Here is a 21,150-nt window from a genome sequence, read left to right as displayed (position 1 = left end):
ACCCACACACTTGGTATCAGAGTATTGTGAATAGAGACAGAAGCACAGTTTACTTTTATAGTCACTCATTTTTTTTTCTGCCTCATCTTTCTTTTTCCTATAATGACATTTCCAACCATGAACAATAGATTAAGACATCTAAATCTATAGTCACTCTAAGAAAGTGTGAAAGTGGATCTCTGTGATCATTCAGGAAGATTCCTTAACTCACCAGAAAATGAAGTGAAATAATAAATTATTCTTCTCTACTTCTCACTTACCAGGTGGCATTAGTGGTAAAGGGCCTGCCTGCCAATGCAGGAGACATAAGAGATGCAGGTTTGATCCCTGAGTCAGGAAGATCCCCTGGAGGAGGGTATGGCAACACACTCCAGTGTTCTTGCCTGGAGAATCCTATAGACAGAGGAGCCTGGCAGGCTCCATAAGGTCGCAAAGGGACAGACATGACTGAAATGACTTAGCATATATGCACGCACTTCTCTTGTTGGAGAAGAAAGATGAAATGGATTCTAGAGCAGGGCTGTCCAACAGAATATTTTATGATGATGGAAATGTTCTCCATCTGCATTGTCCAATATGGCAGCACTTAAAATGTGACTAGTGCAACTGAGGAAATGAATTTTAAAGTTTAAGTAGCCACATGTGGCTAGTGGCTACTGTCTTGGACAGTACAGGTCTAGAGACATTAGGAAGCTCAGAAAAAAGTCTGTTTAAAGTTATATTGGGATAGAAACCAACTTGCTCTTCATGCTTCTGGCAGTTGAGATGTCAAGGCGCTGCAGGCTTCAGGGGCTGCAGGCTTCTAATCTATAAACAGAGGCCTCTACATTGAAAGAGCTCTCTCTCTACATAAAGAAAAAATTCTACATAATAAGCAGATTTGGACACCTGCCCATCACTCAGCTTTCTGAGTTGATTCCTAAAAGTCCCATTACCCACGTAAGCCAACAATTATTTACTACCTGGAACTCTGGTCCGGACAGAAGCAACAAGTTCTTGGACAATTTCATCATTGCTCTTTCCCTCTCCACCAGAAGAGGACCTTGGTTGAACCTCAAGTATAGTGTTGACCAAAGTGTTGGTCTCTTTGTACTATAATGGCGAGAAGAGACAGAACAGTGAGCGCCCAAATTCTCAAAAAAATCATTTTGCAGCACATACAGTTTATTACAGAAATAATAGCTGTTGCCAAAACCAAGGACATTTTATTTTTTTATGTTGAAGATAGAGTTGGTAAAATGTGCTCATTGGAAATGCAGAGTATTTCATCCGTGGTGTTACAGTTAAACATTTCTGGTTGAACAACACTTCAATGTAACTGTCATTTAATCATATTTTAAACAATGGTTAAAATGATAAATTTTATGTTATATGTTTTACCACAATAAGAAATGGTTAAACAATTTTTGGCTAATTCTTTAAAAGGCAGTTATGAAAGTGAGGAAGAAATAAACAGAATTCAGTTTTAGAACATACTTTTATTTAAATAACATTATCTCAATTAGAAAAGTATTATAGAACATTATTAAAAATTTAGAAAACACAGAAAAGTAAAAAGAAAAATTATTCATGATTTTGCTTTTAAGGAATATTTATAACTTTAGTTTACATGCCCCACCCCCAAATTAGCCATCTGACTACCAGGGAAGTCCCCACTGGCTCTTTCTAGTGTGATTTATCTTTCCTTTGATTTTATGCTTAGAAATTCGTATTCCAAGATCAGTTACATATTGTTAATTTTTCTAGATTTTTCCTTTATTCAGAAACATGGTATCTTCTCATGTATATTTGTTGGAATCTCTTAGAGGTTTTCTTTATACTGGTCATAACACTCATCATTTACTTACCCAAGAAAAGAATTCAGAATCTAGAATTACAGATCTTGATTGTAAAAATTATATTTTACATGACAGATCTTCTTTCAAACATTACTTTTGACATGTTCATTAGGTCCTAAACAACTGTGATGTTATTCACTTAATGCTATAGTTAAATAGTTTGATTTCCTTGCTTAGTGCCAACCATTTAATAGGGACTTTTCTGTTTTAGTTTGTGCTTCCCAGGTGCTGCTAGTGGTAAAGAATCCACCTGCCAGTGCAGAAAATGCAAGAGATGTGGGTTCAATTCCTAGGTTGGGAAGATCCCCTGGAGGAGGAAATAGCAAACCACTCCAGTGCTCTTGCCTGGAGAATTCCGTGGACAGAGAAGACTGGTGGGCTACAGTCCATGGGGCCACAAAGTGTTGGACATGACTGAGCACATACACTATTTTAGTTCTTGACTTCTTGGTTAGACAAAAGTCTTGAAACATTTAGTACAGCTAGGCCCAGCTTTCTTTACTGGTCTCTAGAAGGTACCTTTGTAAGTGTAGTTTACTGAGCTGAGGAAGGAATCATTCATATTTTTTGCCTTAAGACTCTATTGATGAGACAGAATTATCTAACCTAAATCAACTAAAGCAAAAAGAAGGGATATGTTGGCATATATAGCTGGGAGGAAGAGAACTCAAGTCATGCGGGTTTCAGGCATGGATGGATCTAGCATTCTCTCTCCTGTGCATGTTTGGTTGTTTCTCTCATTCTTTCCTGTGGCAGATGACCTTCTTCATGTGGTAGGGAGAAGGGGTCAGGATATCAGGGAGAAGGGCACAGAATGCTGCAAATATGCAGCATCTTTGTCAGTCATTCTAGAGGAAAGGCAGCTCTCTCTCAGCCCAGCATCTATATATCTTGTCGTAGGAAAGGACTCTCATTCTCCTAGCATGGGCCATGGGCCTGCTCCTTGGACCAGGTCCAGTAGCTGGGTGATACTGTGATGCCTGGGTCACATGCCCACCTCTGTGAAGGCAAAGAGTGGTTGGAGGTTTTACCGGAATCTAATAGAATGAGGAAGTGGAGGTTGTCCCAAAGGAAAGAGGTAGGAATCGGGTGCGTACTGTGCCAGAAAAATGCAGGAAGGGAGGCTGGACAGAAAAATATACCTGGGGCCTCACCACATGCCTATTGTCTCATTTTCAGTCATTCAGAACTGATGGAAAACACAAAAAACTACATTCACAGGTATACACTGCCAAGAACGCTACTCCTCCCCAAAGTCCTGACTTCTCATTGAATGCAGCAAGTCTATCATTTCTACACTCTTCTCTCTCTTCTCTCACCTCCACACCCACCCACTCTAGAGCAAACAGTCAGATGACTGAATATTAACACTAGGTTTGGCCACCTCTTTTTCCTCCTGAAAGAAGAATCAGGAAAAATGAGATATTCCAACTCTTCACTGAATGTGCTGTGCTCAATTGCTCAGTCGTGCCCAACTTTTTGCGACCCCATGGACTCTAGCCCAGGCTCCTCTGTCCATGGGGATTCTCCAGGCAAGAGTACTGGAGTGGGTTGCCATGCTCTCCTCCAGGGGATCTTCCCAACCCAGGAATCGAATCCAGGTCTCCCGCATTGCAGGCAAATTCTTTCACCATCTGAGCTACCAGGGAAGCCCTTTACTGAATAGAAAACCAATTTTTAGGGCAGAGAGCATGACATAGGTTTTGGATAATTGAGAAGTTCCACAGTTGTTTTGTACATGTTCCTTGATATCTAGGCTGATTTTACCCTCTAATTTGTCCCTTATTTGTAGAGACAAAATTTAAATTGCAAAGAAAGGTGATTCCCTTCAGCTTCATGAGGCCAACCTGGTCTCCAACATTTAAGAGTATTCCAGGGCCCCAGGGACATACCTCTTTTCATGGCTTTGGTTCACCTAAAGATTCCAGAACATGATAGGTAATAAAACTGGAAGACTATGGAAGGGACCAGTCATGGGGGAGTCTTGAGTGCCATGCTGAGGAGCTTGGACTATCCTTAAGTAATGGTGTGGCATCAGAGGGTCTTGGAGGAGTAAAATTATCCATTTTGCTCTTTGGACCTACTGCTGTGGTCAGGTTGTTATTCTGTTGCTAAATCATGTCCAATTCTGCAACCCCATGTCCTGTAGCATGCCAGGCTCCTCTGTCCTCCACTATTTCCCAGAGTTTGCTCAAATTGGTGTCCATTGAATTGGTGACACTATATAACCATCTCATCCTCTGCCTCTCCCTTATCCTTTTCCCTTCAATCTTTCTTAGTATCAGGGTCTTTTCCAGTGAGTCAGCTCTTCTCATCAGGTGGCCAAAGTATTGGAGCCTCAGAATTAGTCCTTTCACTGAATATCCAGGATTGATTTCCTTTGAGGTTGACTTACTTGATCTCCTTGCAGTCCAAGGGACTCTCAAGAGTCTTCTCCAGCACCACAATTCAAAAGCATGAATTCTCAGCCTTCATTATGGTCCAGCTCTCACATCCATACATGACTACTGGAATACCATGCTATGCTATGCTATGCTATGCTAAGTCGCTTCAGTCATGTCCAACTCTGTGTGACCCCATAGACGGCAGCCCACCAGGCTCTGCCGTCCCTAGGATTCTCCAGGCAAGAATACTGGAGTGGGTTGCCATTTCTTTCTCCAGTGCATGAAAGGGAAAAGTGAAAGTGAAGTCGCTCAGTCGTGTCCGACTCTTAGCGACCCCATGGACTGTAGCCTACCAGGCTCCTCCGTCCATGGGATTTTCCAGGCAAGAGTACTGGAGTGGGGTGCCATTGCCTTCTGGAATACCATAGCTTTGACTATTTGGATCTTTGTTGGCAAAATGATGTCTCTACTTTTTACTATGCTGTCTAGGTTTGTCATAGCTTTTCTTCCAAGGAGCAAGTGTCTTTTAATTTCATGGCTGTAGTCACTGTCTGCAGTGATTTTGGAGTCCAAGAAAATAAAATCTGTCACTGCTTCCACTTTTTCGTCTTCTATTTGCCAAGAAGTGATGGGACCAGATGCCATGATTTTACTGATCTGGTCCTATGACCTTGATGAACTGTGCTTTCATTTTTAAATTTTTAAATCATTTTTTAAAAGTTAAGATATAATAGCCAGGGAACTATATTCAGTATCCTGTGACAAACCATAATGGAAAAGAATATGAAAAATAATATATATATATATATATGTATAACTGAGTCACTGCTATACAGAAGAAATTAACATTGTAAATCAACTACACTTCAATAATTTTTTTTAAATTGTTGAGTCAAAAAATTAAGATATAGTTGATGTACAATACTATATGTTACAGGTGTACAGCAGAGTGATTCACAATTTTTTAAGGTTATACACCATTTATAGTTATCATAAAATATTTCCTACTTGTGTTGTACAATATGCCCTTGTAGCTTTCTAATTTTATACATGATAGTCTATACTTCTTAATCTCTTACTCCTGTTTTGCCCCCTACTCTTTCCTTTCCTCGCTGGTAACCACTAGTCTGTTCTCTGTATCTGTGAGTCTGCTTCTTTTTTGTTATCTTCACAAGTTTGTTGTAATTTTTGGATTCCACATATAAGTGATATCACATATTATTTCTCTCTCTCTGTCTGACTTATTTCACTCAGCATAATGCCCTCCAACCTGCTGTTGCAAATAGCAAAATCAATGATCTGTGCTTTTGAACGCAATGTTTGATTTATCTGCCTTGGATATTTGCTATTGTACTTTTATAACCTATTCATCTGTGGGCCCATAAATCCTTGTATAATATGATATAAATATCCCCAGAATGGAGAGAGAAGAGCAAAAGAGAAAGGACTATCTGGATTACCATCCAAATCCCCATATTATGGAAGACTAGTAGGTGGATTATTGACTAGGCAGAGGCTAGAAGGTGAGGGGGTGGTCAGTGACAAGAAGATGCCTAACTATCTTAGGATTCCATGAAAGATTCAGAGACAACAGGCGGCTAAATTGGAACCAAATGCTGAAGCTGATGTGAAACACTTATTTTATTTATTTAAGAAGATTATAATTTACACAACCAGTGAGATGATTATGGATGTTTCAGGTTTATATACACAATATGAATATGCATTTAAGTTGAAAGGCCACATACCTGGTAAACTAGGTTGGCATTTTCATGCATTCCAAATATTTCTGGGTCATCTATCAAAGGCAGGTTTTCAATGTAGTCTTTAAACTCTTGCAGGCTGTCAGCCAAGGGTGCGAAATAGATACCTGTTATTGAAAACACAGAAGGCAAATATGTCTTAAACAGATGATCTTTGAGTACCGCCAAGTTTGGTGCGTCTCTGTCTGTTCAGATGGTGGCTATTATCAGCTGCATCATGGAGAAACAAGGATAGTTTTTTTGCAAGCCCGCTAGCTTTCATTGCTGTGTCAAATTCCTTTGCATTTTCTGGAGGCCTTTAGCATCTATCAGTGTCCTACCTTTTAAGGTGTCACCTGCAGAACATTCCAAGATTCTAAGAATTCAGGGATGTGCTGCTGAAAGGTGTGCTCTGAAGTCATAGAACTTTGAAAACACATTTAGACAGAATACAATCTATTTTAGACCAGAAATAGTTAAAAACAGTTATCACACAATAAATATCTTTGTACTCTTACAACCAAAGCTGAAGCTATGACAATCCTGGACAGTATATTAAAAAGCAGAAACATCACTTTGCCAAAAAAGGTCCATATAGTCAAGGCTATGGTTTTTCCAGTAGTCACATATGGACATGAGAATTGGACCAAAGAATTGGTGTTTTTGAACTATGGTGCTGGAGAAGACTCTTGAGAGTCCTTGCACAGCAATAAGATCAAACCAGTCAATCCTAAAGGAAATCAACTCTGAATACTCATTGGAAGGACTGATGCTGAAGCTACAATACTTTGGCCACCTGATGCGAAGAGCCAACTCATTGGAAAAGACTCTAATGCTGGAAAAGATGGAGGGCATGAGGAGAAGAGGGCAACAGAGAAAGAGATGGTTGAACAGCATCACTGACTCAACAGTCATAAGTTTGAGATAGTGAAGGACAAGGAAGCCTGGCATGCTGCAGACCCTGGGGTCGCAAAGAGTCAGACATGACTTAGCAACTGAAAAAGGAACCAAAGCATGGGGATGGTGAGTATGGGGGTCTGGGTTGTGAGGACTGGACACAGACAGCTCCTGGATGGAAAACTGAGGATGCTGTTAATGACTTCTTGAAAAAGGTCTTTTTCCATAATATTGAAAAGTCACTCACCTGATTCAGAATATTTATAACCGTCTTGTAATGTTTCAGGAGAAAAAAATCTTTTCAAGACAGTACGAAGGCATCTTTGATCCCAGGTATCCGTAACTCTTCCACCATAGGTAATTTCACCTGAAAAGGAGTTTGCATTTAAAAACGTTGTTTGTTTTTAACTGATATGCATACCCACATTCTAATAGGTTTATTTATTTACACATTTGGCACATAGAGTGTCTTTCCACTAACCTATCCCTAAAGATAATGAAAGTCAATTTTTAAAAAAGTAGAAAGAAGACTAGTATATGTTGTTATTGTTTAGTTGATAAGTTGTGTCCAACTCTTTTGTGACCCCCACCTGATCTGTAGCCTGCCAGGCTCCTCTGTTCATGAGGTTTCCTAGGCAAGAATACTATAGTGGGTTGCCATTTTTTCCTCTAAGGGATCTTCCTGACCCAGGGATGGAACCCTTGTCTCCTGCACTGGCAGGTGGATTCTTTATCATTGAGCCACCAGAGAAGCCCAAGGAGGTATATGTACTTCCCCCAATTATTTTGCCTTTCCCAAATAATTGAAACTAAAGCTACTGAGCTCTGTTTACATAGTTTTTCTTTCTTCCTGTTTTTTTCTTTGTTTCAAAAATATTGAAATATTGACTTTTGGCCTTATCCCATCATTGACTGTAGTATTGTAAAACACACCTACTTTGCACCAAAGACTGCTTTTTTGGGGGCAAGTAAGCTAAATGGAACCAAAATATTTACAACAAGGCATTCAAAATCTATACATACCTTATACATTATTGATCATAAGCCAAGGAAGAAAGATAGATCCAAGATGAAAGAGACAATTTACCTCACAGAAATTATATTATGGGGAATTAAAATTTATTGGTATCCCATCTCTCTTTCCACAGAGAAGCTATGCTCCATTGTCACCCCCACATTACAAATAGGAAAGATAGTTATTCTGTGCTGTAATGATTGTATTACTGATGTGGTGGTTTAGTTGCTAAGTCATGTCTGACTCTTGTGACCCCATGAACTATAGCCTGCCAGGCTCCTTTGTCCATGAAATTTCCCAGGCAAGAATACTGGAGTGAGTTGCCATTTCCTTCTCCAGGGGATCTTCCCCACCCAGGGACTGACCCTGCATCTTCTGCTTTGCAGGTGGATTCTTTACCCCTGAGACACCAGGGAAGCCCATTGCTGATATAATTCCTTGGAAAAATTCCAGACCCATTGCTACAATTTATTATTCACCTCTGTAGTGCTCCAAGAAGAATTTTACATATGATAATGATGTTGTCAACTTCTGAATCTTTTAAATGTTCATCTGCTCATCTCCATCTCTTATTCAGTTCAGTTCAGTTCAGTTCAGTCGCTCAGCCATGTCCAACTCTTTGCGACCCCATGAATCGCAGCACGCCAGGCCTCCCTGTCCAGCACCAACTCCTGGAGTTTACCCAAACCCATGTCCATTGAGTCGGTGATACCATCCAACCATCTCATCCTCTGTCGTCCCCTTCTCCTCCTGCCCTCAATCCTTCCCAGCATTAGGGTCTTTTTCAGTGAGTCAACTCTTCACATGAGGTGGCCAAAATATTGGAGTTTCAGCTTCAACATCAGTCCTTCCAATGAACATCCAGGACTGATCTCCTTTAGGATGGACTGGTTTGATCTTCTTGCAGTCCAAGGGACTCTCAAGAGTCTTCTCCAACACCACAGTTCAAAAGCATCAATTCTTTGGCGCTCAGCTTTCTTCACCATCCAACTCTCACATCCATACATGACCACTGGAAAAACCATAGCTTTGACTAGACAGACCTTTGTTGGCAAAGTAATGTCTCTGCTTTTAAATATGCTATCTAGGTTGGTCATAACCTTCCTTCCAAGGAGTAAGCGTCTTTTAATTTCATGGCTACAATCACCATCAGTAGTGATTTTGGAGCCCCCCAAAATAAAGTCTGACACTGTTTCCACTGTTTCCCCATTTATTGCCCATGAAGTGATGGGACCAGATGCCATGATCTTAGTTTTCTGAACGTTGAGCTTTAAGCCAACTTTTTCACTCTCCTCTTTCACTTTCATCAAGAGGCTCTTTAGTTCTTCTTCACTTTCTGCCATAAGGGTGGTGTCATCTGCATATATGAGGTTATTGATATTTCTCCCGGCAATCTTGATTCCAGCTTGTGTTTCTTCCAGCCCAGCGTTTCTCATGATGTACTCTGCATATAAGTTAAATACGCAGGGTGACAATATACAGCCTTGACGTACTCCTTCTCCTATTTGGAACCAGTCTGTTGTTCCATGTCCAGACTGGTTCCATCTCTTATTATGTCAAGATTTTTTTTTCATTCTCTTTCAAGCTGAGATGGTTGATTGAGAGAAAGTTATTTGTGCTTGTATCTTTGTAGTTTATTTCTTTCAGGATAGCAATGTGTTAACTGGCATCTATCTTTCCTCTCCTGTTGAAGCACCTCTGGTCAGTCTTTTTTTTTTTTAATTTATTTATTTTAATTGAAGGCTAATTACTTTACAATATTGTAGTGGTTTCTGCCATACATTCACATGAATCAGCCATGGGTGTACATGTGTTTCCCATCCTGAACCCCCCTTCCACCTCCCTCCCAATCCCATCCCTCGGGGTCATCCCACTGCACCAGCTCTGAGAACCCTGTCTCACGCGTCGAACCTGGACTGGCGATCTATTTCATATACAATAATATACATGTTTCAATGCCATTCTCTCAAATCATCCCACCCTCACCTTCTCCCAGAGTTCAAAAGTCTGTTCTTTACATCGGTGTCTCTTTTGCTATCTCACATATAGGGTCATTGTTACCATCTTTCTAAATTCCATATATATGCATTAATATACTGTATTGGTGTTTTTCTTTTTGACTTACTTCACTCTGTATAATAGGCTCCAGTTTCATCCACCTCATTAGAACTGATTCAAATGCATTCTTTTTAATAGCTGAGTAATATTCCATCATATATATGTACCACAGCTTTCTTATCCATTTGTCTGCCGACAGACATCTAGGTTGCTTCCATGTCCTGGCTATTGTAAACAGTGCTGTGATGAACCTTGGGGTACACGTGTCTCTTTCAATTCTGGTTTCCCCAGTGTGTATGCCCAGCAGTGGGATTGCTGGGTCATATGGCAGTTCTATTTCCAGTTTTTTAAGGAATCTCCACACTGGTCTCCACAGTGGCTGTACTAGTTTGCATTCCCACCAACAGTGGAAGAGGGTTCTCTTTTCTTCGCACCCTCTCCAGCATTTATTGCTTGTAGTCTTTTGGATAGCAGCCATTCTGACTGGTGTGAGATGGTACCTCATTGTGGGTTTGATTTGCATTTCTCTGATAATGAGTGATGTTGAGCATCTTTTCATGTGTTTGTTAGCTATCCGTATGTCTTCTTTGTACAAATGTCTGTTTAGTTCTTTGGCCCATTTTTTGATTGGGTCATTTATTTTTCTGGAATTCAGCTGCATGAGCTGCTTGTATATTTTTGAGATTAATTCTTTGTCAGTTGCTTCATTTGCTATTAGTTTCTCCCATTCTGAAGGCTGTTTTTTCACCTTGCTTATAGTATCCTTCATTGTGCAAAAGCTTTTAAGTTTAATTAGATCTCACTTGTTTATTTTTGCTTTTATTTCCATTACTCTGGGAAGTGGGTCATAGAGGATCCTGCTGTGATTTATGTCAGAGAGTGTTTTGCCTATATTTTCCTCTAGGAGTTTTATAGTTTCTGGTCTTACATTTAGATCTTTAATCCATTTTGAGTTTATTTTTGTGTATGGTGTTAAGAAAGTGTTCTAGTTTCATTCTTTTACAAGTGGTTGACCAGTTTTCCCAGCACCACTTGTTAAAGAGATTGTCTTTTCTCTATTGTGTATTCTTGCCTCCTTTGTCAAAGATAAGGTGTCCATAGATGCATGGATTTATCTCTGGGCTTGCTATTTTGTTCCATGGATCTATTTTTCTGCCTTTGTGCCAGTACCATACTGTATTGATGACTGCAGCTTTGTAGTATAGTCTGAAGTCAAGCAGGTTGATTCCTCCAGTTCCATTCTTCTTTCTCAAGATTGCTTTGGCTATTCGAGGTTTTTTGTATTTCCATACAAATTGTGAAGTTATTTGTTCTAATTCTCTGAAAAATACCATTGGTAGCTTGATAAGGATTGCATTGAATCTATAGATTGCTTTGAGTAGTATACTCATTTTCACTATATTGATTCTTCCGATCCATGAACATGGTATATTTCTCCATCTTTTTGTATCATCTTTGAATTCCTTCATCAGTGTTTTATAGTTTTCTATATATAGGTCTTTTGTTTCTTTAGGTAGATTTATTCCTAAGTATTTTATTCTTTTTGTTGCAGTGGTGAATGGAATTGTTTCCTTAATTTCTCTTTCTGTTCTCTCATTGTTAGTGTATAGGAATGCAAGGGATTTCTGAGTGTTAATTTTATGTTCTGCAACTTTACTATCTTCATTGATTAGCTCTTGTAATTTTCTGGTGGAGTCTTTAGGGTTTTCTATGTAGAGGATCATGTCATCTGCAAACAGTGAGAGTTTTACTTCTTCTTTTCCAATCTGGATTCCTTTTATTTCTTTTTCTTCTCTGATTGCTGTGGCCAAAACTTCCAAAACTAAGTTGAGTAGTAGTGGTGAGAGTGGGCACCCTTGTCTTGTTCCTGACTTTAGGGGAAATGCTTTCAATTTTTTCACCATTGAGGATAATGTTTGCTGTGGTTTATCAGCTATGGCTTTTATTATGTTGAGGTAAGTTCCTTCTATGCCCGCTTTCTGGAGGGTTTTTTTTAATCATAAATGGATGTTGAATTCTGTCAAAGGTTTTTTCTGCATCTATTGAGATAATCATATGGTTTTTATTTTTCAATTTGTTAATGCGGTGTATCACATTGATTGATTTGCAAATGTTGAAGAATCCTTGCATCACTGGGATAAAGCCCACTTGGTCATGATGTATGATCTTTTTCATATGTTGTTGGATTATGTTTGATAGAATTTTATTAAGGATTTTGCATCTATGTTCATCAGTGATATTGGCCTGTAGTTTTCTTTTTTGTGGCATCTTTGTCTGGTTTTGGTATTAGGGTGATGGTGGCCTCATAGAATGAGTTTGGAAATTCACCCTTCTCTGCAATTTTCTGGAAGAGTTTGAGTAGGATAGGTGTTACCTCTTCTCTAAATTTTTGGTAGAATTCAGCTGTGAAGCCATCTGGTCCTGGGCTTTTGTTTGCTGGTAGATTTCTGATTATGGTTTCAATTTCTGTGCTTGTGATGGGTCTGTTAAGATTTTCTATTTCTTCCTGGTTCAGTTTTGGAAAGTTATACTTTTCTAAGAATTTGCCCATTTCTTCCAAGCTGTCCATTTTATTGGCATATAGTTGCTTATAGTAGCCTCTTATGATCCTTTGTATTTCTGTGTTGTCTGTTGTGATTTCTCCATTTTCATTTCTAATTTTGTTGATTTGATTCTTCTCCTTTTTTTTCTTGATGAGTCTGGCTAATGGTTTGTCTATTTTGTTAATCTTCTCAAAGAACCAGCTTTTAACTTTGTTGATTTTTGTTATGGTCTCCTCTGTTTCTTTTTCATTTATTTCTGCCCTAATTTTTATGATTTCTTTCCTTCTACTAACCCTGGGGTTCTTCATTTCTTCTTTTTTCTAGTTGCTTTAGGTGTAGAGTTAGATTATTTATTTGGTTTTTCTCTTGTTTCTTGAGGTAAGCTTGTATTGCTATGAACCTTCCCCTTAGCACTGCTTTTACTGAATCCCATAGGTTTTGGGTTGTTGTGTTTTCATTTTCATTCATTTCTATGCATATTTTGATTTCTTCTGTGATTTGTTGGTTATTCAGAAGCATGTTGTTTAGCCTCCATATGTTTGTATTTTTAATAGGTTTTTTTTCCTGTAGTTGACATCTTATCTTACCACATTGTGATCAGAAAAGATGCTTGGAATGATTTCAATTTTTTTGAATTTACCAAGGCTAGATTTATGGCCCAGGATGTGCTCTATCCTAGGGAAGGTTTTGTGTGCACTTGAGAAAAAGGTGAAATTCATTGTTTTGGGGTGAAATGTCCGATAGATATCAATTAGGTCTAACTGGTCCATTGTATCATTTAAAGTTTGTGTTTCCTTGCTAATTTTGTTTAGTTGCTCTATCCATAGGTGTGAGTGGGGTATTAAAGTATCCCACTATTATTGTGTTACTGTTAATTTCCTCTTTCATACTTGTTAGCATTTGCCTTACATATTGCGGTGCTCCTATGTTGGGTGTATATATATTTATAATTGTTATATCTTCTTCTTGGATTGATCCTTTGATCATTATGTAGTGTCCTTCTTTGTCTCTTTTCATGGCCTTTATTTCAAAGTCTATTTTATCTGATATGAGTATTGCTACTCCTCCTTTCATTTGGTCTCCATTTGCATGAAATATCTTTTTCCAGCCCTTCACTTTCAGTCTGTAGGTGTCCTTTGTTTTGAGGTGGGTGTCTTGTAGACAGCATATATAGGGGTCTTGTTTTTGTATCCATTCAGCCAGTCTTTGTCTTTTGGTTGGGGCATTCAACCCATTTACATTTACGGTAATTATTGATAAGTATGATCCCATTGCCATTTACTTTGTTGTTTTGGGTTCGAGTTTATAAACCTTTTCTGTGTTTCCTGTCTAGAGAAGATCCTTTAGCATTTGTTGAAGAGCTGGTTTGGTAGTGCTGAATTCTCTCAGCTTTTGCTTGTCTGTAAAGCTTTTGGTTTCTCCTTCATATTTGGATGAGATCCTTGCTGGGTACAGTAATCTGGGTTGTAGGTTTTTCTCTTTCATCACTTTAAGTATATCCTGCCATTCTCTTCTGGCCTGAAGAGTGTCTGTTGAAAGATCAGCTGTTATCCTTATGGGAATCCCCTTGTGTTTTACTTGTTTTTCCCTTGCTGCTTTTAATATTTGTTCTTTGTGTTTGATCTTCGTTAATTTGATTACTATGTGTCTTGGGGTGTTTTGCCTTGGGCTTATCCTTTTTGGGACTCTCTGGGATTCTTGGACTTGGGTGGCTATTTCCTTTCCCATTTTATGGAATTTTTCAACTATTATCTCCTCAAGTATTTTCTCATGGCCTTTCTTTTTTTCCTTCTTCTTCTGGAACTCCTATGATTTGAATGTTGGGGCATTTGACATTGTCCCAGACCTCTGGTCAGTCTTATTGGCTTAGCCACTTAGAGTGAGGGTGTAGCTGACTCCCTGTATCAACAGGTCTAAGAAGGAAGAAGGAGATGCTGTTGATACTTTCCTGAGAATATTCTTCAGTTACCCTCTGGGAAGTCTTGGAACACAAAGTTGGGTTGAATCTTTGTGGTCGGTTTATCTAGCTTTGGACTAACTCGAAGCTCCTCTTGCACCCTGGGGGCTGGATGGGAATATAAATGTCAAGTTTCTTCAGTTGTATGATGATGTCTGGGAAAGGAGGGTGGCTTAGAAACGTCAGGCTCCAATAATTAGTCAGTGGTGAGAGGAAGAGTTGCCCTAAAATGCATTATTCTAAAAAAACATTCAGGGACTTTATTGAAGGTAAAGCTTTCTTCCATATACATCACCTCTTCAAAAAAAATGATTTATTTATCTAGTATTGGCTGTGTTGGGTCTTTGTTGCTCCATAGGCTTTTCTTTAGTCGTGGAGAGCAGGAGCTACTCTCTAGTTGTGGTGCGTAGGCTTCTAATTGCAGTGGCTTCTGTTTTGGAGCATGGGTTCTGGAGTACTTGGGCTTCAGTAGTTGCAATTCCCCAGGCTCTAGAGCACAGGCTCAGTAGTTGTGACGCACAGGCTTAGCTGCTCTGTGGCATATGGGATCTTTGTAGACCAGAGATTGAACCCGTGTCTCCTCCACTGGCAGGTGGATTCTTTACCACTGAGCCACCAGGGAAGACAATATCATCTCTTTGTAGCCTGCTCCAGCACTACTGAACTATTCACAGTGTCTACAGGCATAGCTCATCCTGACACTGCTGGGCTTTCCCATCAGTGTTCTCTCTGCCAGCGTGCTCCCTTGCCTCTTCTCTTCCCCTGAGCACAACCCACTTTTCAGCATCCTGCTCAACCATCACACCTCAGTGGAGCTTCCCTAGATTCCTCCAGGTAGCATTATTTGCTCCTTTTGAATTCCCATAGCATTGTCCTTACAACTTCTATTTTGGTAACTATACCATATAATAGTTTATCTCCACCCGTGAGTTTTTGGTAGATGGGGGCTACATCATCTTTGTATTTCCAGCCTTTAACATAATAGTACTAAGCTGTATTTTCTGGATTAATCCATAGATGACTGCCTAAAATTTCACCATGAGCAAATATCATTGCCTGGATACAGCACTGCCTTTTTTTAATAAAAAATTTTTTTATTTATTTTATTTTTAGCTGCACTGGGTCCTCATTGCTGTGCTCAGGCTTTCTCTAGTTGCAGCTAGAGAGGGGGCGACTCTTTGTTGTGGTGTGTGGGCTTCTTGTTGCAGTGGCTTCTCTTATTGCAGAGTACAGGCTCTGGGCTTCAGTAATTGTAGTGCATGGGTCCAGTTGCTCGAGGCATGTGGAATCTTCCCAGACCAAGGATTGAACCTGTGTCCCTTGCATTGGCAGCATATTCTTAACCACTCTGGACCACCAGGGGAGTCCCCAGCATTGCCTTTTTGCTCCTACTTTTTAAAAATCTTTTTAATGAGCTATACCTTGAAGATCATAAAAATCACTTAAATTTCACATGTATAACTAGTTTTTAGAAAATTTACAAGATTGTGTAACTATCATTATAATTTAATTTTTTAAGAACATTTCTATCACCTTCCCCAGAATACATCTTGTGCCCATTTGCAGTCACAGTCCTTTTCTATTCTGCCCCATGCAATCATTCTTTCTGTCTGTATTCTACTTTCTGTCTGTATATTTGATTTTTCTGGAAATTTCACATAAATGGAATATACAGCATATAATATTTTGTGTCTGGCTTCTTTAACTTATCATGTTTTTGAAGTTTATCCATGTTGGAACATGTATCAGTACTTTGTTTCTTTTTATGGAGCAATTATGTCTCAGCTGGTAAAGAATCTGCCTGTAATGCAAAAGACCTGGGTTTGATCCCTGGGTTGGGAAGATTCCCCTGGAGAAGGAAAAGGCTACCCACTCCAGTATTCTGGCCTGGAGAATTCCATGGACTGTATAGTCCATGAGGTTGCAAAGAGCTGGACTCGACTGAGCAACTTTCACTTTTCAATACTACATTGTGGGGTTTTCCTGGTGGCTCAGCCATAAAGTATTCACTTTCAATGCAGGAAAGCAGGAGACATGGGTTCCATCCCTAGGCTGGGAAGATCCCCTGGAGAAAGAAATGACAACCCACTCCAATATTCTTGCCCAGGAAATCCCATGGACAGAGGAGCTTGTGGGTTACAGTCCATGGGGTCACAAAGAGTCGGACACAACTGAGCACACATGTTGTCAATATTACATTGTATGGAATATACCTTGTTTTATTCATCCATTCATCAGTTGATAGATATTCAGGTTGTTTCCACTTTTCAGTATTATGAATAACGCTGTTATGAACATGAATGCTGTCATGAACATTTATGTACAAGTTTTAGTGTGGACATGTGTTTTCATTTTCCCTGATATATATGCAGGAGTGGAAAGGAATTTATAGGTCATATGGTAAGACTATTAAAATATTTTCCAAAGCAGTGGCACCTCATTACATTGCCACCAGCAATGTATGAGAGTTTCAGTTTCTCCACTTCCTTGATAACACTTGTTATGGTCTTTTTTTTTTTTATTATAGTCATCCTAATTGGTATAAAGTGGTAACTCAATATGGTTTCAATTTTCCTTTTCCTAATGATTAATTGAGCATCTTTTCATGTGCTTATTAGGCATCTGTATGTATTTTTTGGTAAATGTACATTCAAATATTTCGCCCATTTTAAAATTGGATTTTTTTTTCTTACTGTTGTAGGAGTTCTTTACACACTTCATAGACAGGTGCCTTATCAGATACTTGACTTGCAAATATTTTCTCTCAGTATATGGCTTACTTTTTCATTTTCTTGATAGTGTTTGCTGAGGTGTAAAAGCTTTATGTGTTGAAAAAGTTGAATTTATTGTTTTTCTTTAATTACTAGTGCCTTTTGCACCATATCTAAGAAGCCATAATTAACCTAAAGTCATGAGGATTTATTTATATGCTTTCTCTTAAGAGTTTTATAGCTTTCGCTCTACATTTAGATATATCACTCAGTTTGAATTAATTTTTTTGTATGGTGTGAGATAAGGATTCAAATTCTCTGTTTAGCAGCTAGGAATCCAATTGTCCCAGCATCATTTAAGTTGTTCTAGTTCCTTTGTTAAAAATGATGATAAATATAAGTGTTTATTTCTGGATTCTCAAATCTGTTCCATTGATTATATGTCTAACGTTATGCCAGTACTATATAGTCTTTTTTTTTTAATTGAATTTAGTTGATTTACAATATTGTGTTTAAGGTGTACAGCAAAATGATTCAATTATACATATATATGTATATATCTTTTTTCCAATTCTTTTCCTTTATAGTTTATTACAAGATATTGAGTATAGCTCCCCGTGCTATATAGTAAATCCTGTCTTGATTATTATGGCTTTGTATAACTTTTGAAATTGGGAATTATAACTCTTCTGACTCATTCTTTTTTTTTTTCAAGATTGTTTTTGTGTTTTGGGGCCCTTCACATTTTCACAAATTTTATGATCAGCTTCAGCTGTTAAATCTGTCAGCGATTGTGTTAAATCTATTTTGTGCTTGTGCTTAGTCGCTCAGTCGTGTCTGACTGTTTGCAATCCCATGGACTGTAGCCCACCAGGCTCCTCTGTCCATGGGGACTCTCCAGGCAAGAATACTGGAGTGGGTTGCCATGCCCTCCTCCAGGGGATCTTCCCAACCCAGGGATCGAACCCAGGTCTCCCACATTTCAGGCAGACTCTTTACCATCTGAGCCACCAGGGAAGCCCGTGTTAAATCTATAGATTGTGTTAAATCTATAGATCGGTCCGGGGAATGTTATCACTTTAACAATATTGTATCTCTCAATTCATAAACATGTCATGTCTCTTCACTAATTTAGATTATCTTTAATTTTCTTTGGCAATGCTTTGCAGGTTTCAGTGTACAAATCTGCACTTCTTTTATTAAATTTATTCTTAAGCTGTTTATTCTTTTTGATGTTATCATGAACATAATTACAAATATTTTCAAATTGTTCATTGCCATTGTACAGAAAAGGAGTTGATTTTTGTATATTGACTTTGTATCCCACAGCCTTGCTGAATCATTTGTTACTTCCAGTTTGTGTGTGTGTGTGTGTATGTGAATTCCTTAGGATTTTCTGCATTCAAGATGTTGTCATCTGCAAATAATTTACTTCTTCCATTCTAAACTGATGCCTTTTATTTCTTGTCCTTGTCTAATTTCCCTGGATAGACACTTCAGCACAACATTGAATAGTAGTAGTGAGAAAAGATATATCATTGTCTCGTTCCTTTTTATGCTTTTCAAAACCCAGTTACTTTCACAGCAGTAGAAACAACTGAGCTAATGGAAAGGTCAAAGGTTCTAGGAGAGAAAGAAAGCAGAGAAAAGGTAGGAAGCAGAAATTTCAGGGTATGTACAGGGTGGCAGGGAAGAATACTGTCTAGTTCACTGTTATGTTAAGCAGTCTTGGCCCCACAGGAATGGCTGGGGGCAGAAGTACAAAGGAGCTTCCCAGGTTCCATACCCTTCTTGGTCCAGCCTGGAGATAGGTCCTCATCCATTTTCACTATTGTTTCACTGTCCTTCATGCAAACATGCTCCAAGGTGTCACATGCTGTTCAAGTCTCTAGATCAGCTGACCCCTCTCTGCTGTTCCTCATTTCCTTTGCTCACCAATGAAAACCATCCATTCCCATTCTGCTCCTTTTTAGGCTCTCTTCCTCCCCCACCTCCTAATGGGAATCTTTTCTTCATTATTTGGGCCTACATGGTCTAAACTGGATCTAGTTTTATCAGTAAGATCTCACAGGGCCACACTTAACATTTGCTAAAAATTATACTTCCTAAAATATATTTTCCTTTGTTGTTGTAAGTACCCCTGACTCAATAGGTCTCTACTGGTCAACCATGTTCAGATTCTTTTGAATTTAAGAGCACAAACTCTGAAGGCTGGATTGCCTGCATTTAAATCTTGGCTTCACCCTTGTAAACTGTATGCTTCAGTTTCCTTATTTGTAAAATATGGATATAACGGTCTTTACCTTATAGGGTTCTTATGAAGATTAAATCTGCTAATTCATGGGCTGTGTCTGAAATGTGCTTGGCATGTAGCAAGAAACTATCTAAGAGTTCGATATTATTATCTGGGAAAATATCTGTCCCATCTTCTCTGTATAAACATTCTTATGATGTTCTTATCATGGTCTTATCTTCTCAAAGGGAATATCAGAAGTCATCACCACCCTCACCATACACTTGGGAGGACACTATTTTGGTATAAGCCAGGTAGGTGTAAAGCAACAACCGTGTGGTGGAAAGCTGGACATCAGACCACGTGGGCATACTGACCAGTGATGTAAATCAGTGCATCCCAGGGAATCTTTCCTTCTTGACAGTACAGGTTGAGGTTCAGTAAAGCGCATTCCCTGTCGCTATCATTAAATTCATAGCAGATATTCCAACCAAGCGGGCCAAACTTTTTTCTCTCCTAGAACAGAAAATGAAAATGGTCTTAGAATTTGATAAAATTAATTCTGCATAAAATACTGAAAACCAGAGTTTCTGTTGAAGTTTGGCATCCTCATTGCGCAAAATGCCATTCAACTTGAGTGAGGCTTTCAGTTTGACTTTCATCAAATAGGGCAGGCACCTCTTCCTCCAACTCTGGCCTTTTTCCGATTTTCCAAAAGACAATTAGATATTACTGGAAATGTGAAATTGTGACAGACCTGACAAAAGAACATTTGTTCTTTATGGTAAAATAAAATATTTCCCCATCAAAATAGGAAAAAATATCCCACCCTAGAGTCTTCTTGGTATAAAAATACTGATGCTAATCACCTGTCTGATGGAGAGAGCTGCCCCTAAATCTTCTCAGAAGTCTGTCAATCATGTAGGCTTTTCAGTCATGCCTGATGGGTTGATTATACACTGACTTCTCTATAGAGATCTTTTTAAAAACTGGTATCCAGAATCTCAATTCCTGTTTCATGACTCTCCATAGGGAAATCTTTCCCGCTCTTTGTTATCACCCTCTCCCACCTAATTTCTTAACTCTTAACTATGGATTATATCAGATGATGGGTGCCATGTTCCCTCTTTTTTTTTTTTTTAAACTTATCTTTTATACAATTTTTAAAGGCTACACTCTATTTACAGTTATTACAAAATATTGGCTATAGTCCCCATATTGGACAATACATTGTTGAGCTTATCTTATACTCAATAGTTTGTACCTCCTGAGAGAGTTAATTCTTAGATAGGTTGATAAGGAGTCCCTGGCTCTCAAGGAGGAGAAAAGGACAAAAGTTTTTTTTCTACATTCCTGCATCTTAGTCACATAAGACATTATTTTCTTTAAGCCCAGAGCTAATTATTACACAACAAGACAACTCATCTTGATCAAGGGAGAGAACCTTCTGTCTAATCCTGTTATCTTATGTGGGAGTGGGTCTGGTAAGACCTTTCTATTGTTAGTTCTAATACTATTATCTTAAGATGTATGTTGTGGGAGAGAGACTGGTAAGACCTTTCTATTGTAGAAACCAATTGTAAAAGTATATAAGGCCTTGATAAGACTACCTTGATAAGGGGGCACTCTCTACCCCCTTCTGATATCTATGTCAGAAGCTTTCCCTATCCTTTTTTCACTGTAATAAAACTCTGTTACACAAAAGCTCTGAGTGATCAAGCCTTGTCTCTGGCCCCAGATCTAAATTCTCTCCTCCAGAGGTCACAAATCTG

General features: G+C 38.8%; 1 protein-coding gene across 1 annotated transcript in view; it reads right to left on the bottom strand.

Moving 5' to 3' along the window:
- Positions 1-21,150, bottom strand: part of DNAH6 (dynein axonemal heavy chain 6) — a 281,257-nt gene that overhangs the window by 18,513 nt on the left and 241,594 nt on the right. Inside the window, exons 68-71 of the mRNA XM_081596922.1 lie at positions 19,756-19,894; positions 7,109-7,228; positions 5,971-6,092; positions 963-1,092 (exon numbers count right to left, since the gene is read on the bottom strand). Coding sequence (XP_081453048.1) covers positions 963-1,092; positions 5,971-6,092; positions 7,109-7,228; positions 19,756-19,894 — 511 coding nt within the window. The remainder of the gene's footprint in view (positions 1-962; positions 1,093-5,970; positions 6,093-7,108; positions 7,229-19,755; positions 19,895-21,150) is intronic.

This window comes from Giraffa tippelskirchi, chromosome 4, assembly GCF_054371585.1.
Source record: "Giraffa tippelskirchi isolate mGirTip1 chromosome 4, T2T-mGirTip1v1.2.pri, whole genome shotgun sequence".
NCBI classification, from domain to species: Eukaryota; Metazoa; Chordata; class Mammalia; order Artiodactyla; family Giraffidae; genus Giraffa; species Giraffa tippelskirchi.
This window is presented reverse-complemented; position numbering and strand designations above follow the sequence as displayed.